This window comes from Formica exsecta, unplaced genomic scaffold (assembly GCF_003651465.1).
Source record: "Formica exsecta isolate Colony F162 unplaced genomic scaffold, ASM365146v1 scaffold303, whole genome shotgun sequence".
Taxonomy (NCBI): Eukaryota; Metazoa; Arthropoda; class Insecta; order Hymenoptera; family Formicidae; genus Formica; species Formica exsecta.
Genome location: NW_021850289.1, coordinates 666,300 through 673,114, shown reverse-complemented (window position 1 = coordinate 673,114; position 6,815 = coordinate 666,300). Strand labels below are relative to the sequence as shown.

The 6,815-nt window shown below is 29.3% G+C and overlaps 1 protein-coding gene across 1 annotated transcript in view; it reads right to left on the bottom strand.

The window, feature by feature from the left end:
• LOC115237656 (CCR4-NOT transcription complex subunit 10) overlaps positions 1 to 5,504 on the bottom strand; it is a 6,133-nt gene extending 629 nt beyond the window's left edge. Inside the window, exons 1-9 of the mRNA XM_029810845.1 lie at positions 4,773 to 5,504; positions 4,140 to 4,468; positions 3,395 to 3,501; positions 2,780 to 2,931; positions 2,054 to 2,253; positions 1,582 to 1,879; positions 1,038 to 1,385; positions 613 to 722; positions 160 to 238 (exon numbers count right to left, since the gene is read on the bottom strand). Coding sequence (XP_029666705.1) covers positions 160 to 238; positions 613 to 722; positions 1,038 to 1,385; positions 1,582 to 1,879; positions 2,054 to 2,253; positions 2,780 to 2,931; positions 3,395 to 3,501; positions 4,140 to 4,468; positions 4,773 to 5,169 — 2,020 coding nt within the window. The 5' untranslated portion in view covers positions 5,170 to 5,504. The remainder of the gene's footprint in view (positions 1 to 159; positions 239 to 612; positions 723 to 1,037; positions 1,386 to 1,581; positions 1,880 to 2,053; positions 2,254 to 2,779; positions 2,932 to 3,394; positions 3,502 to 4,139; positions 4,469 to 4,772) is intronic.
• Between the last annotated feature and the right edge of the window lie 1,311 nt (positions 5,505 to 6,815).

Below are 6,815 nucleotides of genomic sequence, written 5' to 3'. Positions count from 1 at the left end.
AAGAATAACTAGTCAAGAATAATCTGTGATTTGTAGACATTTTGATGAATTTTGATAAAAATTTGGCTAATTTTAATCTTCAGGGTAAAATCAATAAAAAAACTTTATGTTTTGAAATTCAAATACACTTTAAACTAGTTTTGAAGAAAAAGATATTACCTAGTTGTAGCTCTATGTACAATGCCAGCATTATTACTTGTATAGGTATATCACAATCTGATTCTTTCGACATCCATACCTGAAATAAAAATTTTGATAGAAACAAAAGTAAATTATATTGAAAAATTTGGCGCATAATTTTCAATTTGTTTCTATTACTCATTATAATATTATTATGAATTTAATTTAAAGTATTATATGTTAATTTTTTCTATCAGAATGTATGGACTTATAATTTTAATATTAATTGGGAAAACTATCTTGTTAATAATAATATTCATTTTTAATATTAATGTTAAATAATAATGTTAATAATTGTAGCATATTATTCAATCTGAGAAAACAATTCTTAGAAAAGGAAAACAATCGTGATTTAATTCAAGTTTTTTATAATTACAGTACTTTTAATGGTAATTGTGAGTAGTGTTAATCTTGATAAATATATACACTCACTTGCTTTAAGGTTTCTCCAGATTTATCTAGTTCACCTCGTATGGCATAGGCCACAGCCAAGTTGTAACGTAACACAGCAATGCCTGTAGAAACCGTAGTAGGATACCATGCTACAATTTAAAGTAACAAGAAATTCAGATGCAACCTATTACTAAACTCATGGAATTATTGTGTTATAAATTATTACATTCCAAAAAAACTTATATATATATATATATGTATGTATGTAATATGTAAATATTGTTATTTTTATTTTGTGAATCTTTTAAAGATTAAAAAAAAATGCTATATTTTCATTTGAAAGATTAATAAAATTTAAAAAGGAAAGAAAAACTGTTAGATTCTTTAAAAAAATAAATAAATAAATAAGTAAACAGTCTTATAAAAGAGAAAAAAGGAGAAAAGATATAATTTTCTAAATTCACCTTTTGTAGGCTTTGCCGTAACTTCTTCCATTTTTTCTTTATCTTTCTCTTGAACTTCCGGCATTGATATAAATGTATGCAAGTCTTGAAGATTTTCCGGCTTGAGATATTCGAGTGCTTCGCTAATTTTATCCATAAAGATCAGACTTTCAGCGGCATATAAATTACCTAACAGTTTATATGCCCCAGGCAACTTATTAAAACTTAGTAGAGACTTTGCATGTTCAAGGGACATTACATAATCTCCAAGACACAAAGAAACATATGCGCTAGCAGCTAATACACTAATTTTTAAGTTAAAAGATTCGATAATTGTAGCTTGGGATATTAACGTTGCATGCTGCATACCTGAAATAATTGTATGAAATAAATTATTGCATACACATAGATACACATACATACACACACAAAGAAAATAGGGGGAGAGGGGGCTGAAAAGGGGCAGGAAAGGAGAGGACAAAGGAGAAAAGAGCGGAAAAGATAGAGAGAGATATACAAATCATACATATATGATGTATCAATGTATGTAAATTATAATCTATACCCAAGTTGTGACCAGATGTTAATGGTAGTGAACTTGTCACTGTTTGTGCATTTATTATGGCTGTTTGAGGCACATTTGGCTCATTATTATTTGGTAATAAAAATAATGCATTCTTCAGGCATAATGATCCAAACTCCAATGTTGGTTGTGGTATTGCATAGGATAGGCCTTCCGAATGATAATTAACATCTTTTGAAAGAGATGCGGCCAGTATAATTTTCTTATGAATACCGGAACCTATAACTTTCTGTACCAAATCTTTCCGTCGTTTTGGAATATTAAAGTCCACTTTGTTCGACTAAAAGATAGATGATATGATTGCATTATTATATTACACTAAGCTTATGTGATCTTATTTTATATAAATTTGCATTATAGTTTAACTGTAATAAACAGTCAATGCTGTCAAGATATTACATCAACTATAGAGTACAGTTTGAAAATAGAATCGATATCGTAAATATATACTTACATATTTATGATTATAGATACAACATTCTGCCATTCTGAGCCAAAGTTTAGGATTATTATGCAACTTTTGTGCTGCTTCTGTGAAGCAATCAAAAGCTTTTGATGCTTGACTAGCATGCAACAATGATACACCTAAACTGTACATCAGCTCATAATGTTTATTACCACCAAGTGTGTATAGCGACTGAGAAAATAAAGGATCTGCGTAAAATAAATTTTTATTTTTTTAATATTACTTACATAAACAATTTGCAATATTATCAAGAAAATGATTAAATTGATTTGTTTGCCATAAAAACTTAACGTGTTTGAATTTAAATTGATTCTAATACATCTCAATGATCATTTTAACCAAATATATTTCAATTTTTTTGTATCTTTTATATTAAATTGTACAACATATTACATAGATATTTGAAAATAGAAGATTGTGTGAAAATTGTGATATTTAAACATATTAAAAGCAATATTTGTTTAATACTTGCTTATTTTAAATATAATAATGAATAAAAGTGCGCCAACACAGAACAATAAGACTAATATTAACTATAACACTAATATATATATATATATATATATATATATATATATATATATATATATATATATATATATATATATATATATATATATATATATATATATATATATATATATATATATATATATATATATATATATATATATATATATATATATTATATATATACATATACATATAAATTACCAGTGTCTTTGACTTGCACACTCTCCACTGCACATTTGTTTTCATGCAGAGCTTTTTGAAGATAAAAGCAAGCTAAATTTGGTTTGCCCATTGCAAGGTATAGGCATGCTATATTATTATAATATAAAACGGCCGAAGATTCCCCACATAATCTGTAATTCATGTATTAATGCAATGCACTTTAAAAAAATACAGAATCAATGACTTTACTTACTCACACACACACACACACACACACACACACACACACACACACACAAAGTTGCATAAAAACGTCTTCCTAAAAAAGATGTTCTAATCTTTTCCACAGATTTATAAAACATCCAAAAAATTCAATTGTATCTCTATTTTCTTTTTTTTCGTATACATTTAGTTATTCACTTCTCGTTATTTCAGCTTCATTGTGTAATCTTTTGCTAATCTATTTCATTCTGTATATTCTTGTTGCTATTGTATAACTATTACATCATCTACAGTGTTGGAAAAAGTGGAAATGTTCAAAATGCATAAAATTATAATGTTTCACTTTGTACAGTTAATATTAAGAATGTTTACAGATTCTTGAGACTTTGTCCCATGCATTTATATATGAATAAATTAACATTTGTAACATACTTGAAATCTAATATCTCTATTGTTGCAGAATTCAACAATCTCATTGCCTTCTTGTAATTTCCTCGTAAATACTCCAAATTAGCCTTTAAAAAAATTGTTGATGTATTCTGAAATAATAAAATAATTTGTAATAAGAATGTAAGCAAGAATGTATTCATACAAATTTAATTAAGAATATTATATAACAAAATAGTAAAAGCACACATAAAACTGTATACATAAAGGTTATATAATTTCATACAAGATTTATAATGAATAAAATAGTATTTGTGTACGCTCACAATATTTACGGATAGTAGCGAGTTACTTGTCCTACCTCAATCAAAATTCTCACTTCCATATACAATAATTATATATTTTTTCTATTCATATTTTCTATTCAGTCGTTTTTTTTTTTTTTTTTTTTTTTTTTTTTATTTTTTTTTTTTTTTTTTTTTTTTTTTTTTTTTTTTAATATCGTGTCGTTTATATAGGAAAAATGTGTACATATAATTTTTTAAATTTTGTTATAATTACAAAGAAAATAATCTTTGCAATAATTAAAATTTGATTTGCGGTTTGATTGTAACAATACTAATTCCAAAATTTACAAAAGTTGCAATATACAATACCATCTATTAAACCGTCAAATCAATATGAAATCTGTGTGAATAAAATCTGCCATAAGATTTTTCAAGGAATCTATCAATAATAATTAATGCTAATGTGTCATTCTGTATGTTATTATGATAAATAATAATATTACCGCTAATATGCCTAGCGAAACTATCGTCTTCCACTCTTTTTTGCAGAGTTTTAATTGATGAGTCAAAAGATATATTCTTGCTTTACATTTTAAGAGTTTAATTTTGAATGCATCTGTCACAGTATCATTGACGTCTTTCTTTTGTTCTTTCTGCTCTTTTATTTTAGATTTGATTACTCCATCCTTGTCAACGGATGATATTTTACAACCGTCGATAGATACATATTGACTCTCCACATAATTTAATATTGACAGAGCTGCATCCGGTTGCTCCATTGTTATATATAGTTCAATCAGTAGCAGACAAACTTTGTTTGCTAAAGTTTCCTCTGCAATCATAAAGAAAGAATCAAAATATATGTATACATATGTATATACCACAAAACATATGTATGTATATACGTATGCATTAGCTTTAAGTAAAATATTCAAACTGCAAAAGATCAGCTATTCTCAATAAAGCAAAAAGCCCTTGTTTTGTTTATTTAGACCAAACAATTTGTCAATCGTTTCCCCTTTATCATATATAAATACTTAACTTTTTTTCCTACATTCTCTGTTAAATAAGATATGCTTAGTTATCAGCAACTTCACAACATCCAATTTCTATTCAAAAAGATTATCAATACATACCCATTGGCTCGATAAAAGCAAATAGCCTGGTCATGATTTGAAGTGCAGCATTATATTGTTTAGTGTGATACAACAAAACAGCTTGATTATATCTCATAACACACTTCTCGACATCATCTATGGCCTCGCTGGAATCTGCTGATATTTGGCCACATATGGCGATTAAACTTTTTCGCATTAATTCAGTCTTTTTCAAGTCACTTTTATAATATTCCACCACAACTTTGTTATGCGTAACTTTGAGATCCATAGGCCGAAGGCTTTCTAACTTATTCAAGTATGATAAGCATAATACATACGAGCCTTTTTGAAATTCTGACAGTGCATTTTGTGCTAAATCGCGTTCTTGCTCACTAATGACAGAATCTTTATTTTGTACTTCTAAAGTTTCATTCATGATAATACAATTGCTCTTAAATGTGTGCGTATAATTGTGGGTTTCTATAAAGAGAACTGTCTGTAATTCTTAAATGTTGTGTATATATATCTATATATATTATATCAGCAAGTATTTCATTTCATGCTGGTCTTTTTAATTGAGTTATCCAATTTATTTCTCGCACATGTGACATAAGTTTAAATTATTATTAAATGTGATTAATATATTATAATACACAATATTTAAACAATACGCGCACAAATTTTCTGTTTAAATCCCTGTATCGAATATCTCCCCAATGCTATAAAGTATAAAATATAAAATGGACTGCTGATGCCCCCCCCCCTCCCTCCGGGCAGTGGAAGGGGTAACCGCATGAGTAATGGCCCTCGCACACTGGACGCGATGAGCGATGAGCGATGGGCGATATCCAATGAGAACTCTGCTTTTCCGAAAAAATAAAGGTGCCATTAAGGTGCCTTTACATGGCAGCGTCAAGCGTCGAGTGTCTGCGTAGAAAATTGCGCAGAATCTAATTTCAGCCTAGAATCTATCTCTTTTAAATTCTGCGCATTTTTCTGCGCAGACGCTTTTTTCCTGCATGTTTATAACATACTGCTCCTTTAAATCATTTCCTACTTTTAACAATAGTTTTTCAAACTGTGTCGTTTTGTCATTTGTGAATCTCTTTTTGTGTCTTATTTATTTGAATATTTCAACCATCCAAAATCTTTTGCTGCATTTGTATTTTAATTTAATTTTAATTTACATTCCAGAGTAATAACGTTTTATAATATATTTTTGATTAATAATATTAATAACACACACACACATACACATCTATTACATAATAAAATAAATGAAATAAATATAATTCTGGGGAACAATATTCTGCGCAGACGCTTAACGCTCGACGCTCGACGCTTGACGCTGCCATGTAAAGGCACCTTAAAGCTCTCATTGCTTATCGCTATCGCTATCGCCTAGCATGTGCGATAGGCTTTACACTAGAACTTTCAATCCCCTTTCCCCTTTGTCAACAACCGCGCGGTAATACGTCCAGCTCCGTCCAGATATTTCTTATGTCCATGCTGCGGCTAAAGCAAACAAGGTTGCGTTTCGATTTTCACCGCCAGTACCGAAAATCTATTAGCGTTTTCGAATGAACGGGTTAATCCAACCCGGATCAATTAATTACTATATTTTACTATGAATTCTAGCCTTTTATTGGCGGAGACGATGCAATGACGTCATTAATCGTTCTCAGAGCGATTAAATCTGCTACATTCGAAAACGCTATAAGTATGATGATTCTTACACGTGCTGTTAGATATTTCTCGAAGTATATGTATCGCGATACTCGGCGTTATTTAAATAACGGTAATTGTGTGACTGAAATATAAATACGTAATAAAAATTTGTGTATATATATATATACTACGTGGGCATCGGCCCCCACTCCTTAAATAAAGGCAAACGCTCAGTCTAGATATAATATGTCTATGCGTTTGACAGTTGCGGATTGACCAATCAGGACCTTAGCACAATAAAAAAAAATAAGGAACAAGGTATCGATCATGTAACTTTTCCCCTAGGGCGGAAAAGTGAAAAATTTTGTCATTCATTTCAGGGCCAATTTCACCATCGGCCAAGTCCGGTTAGAT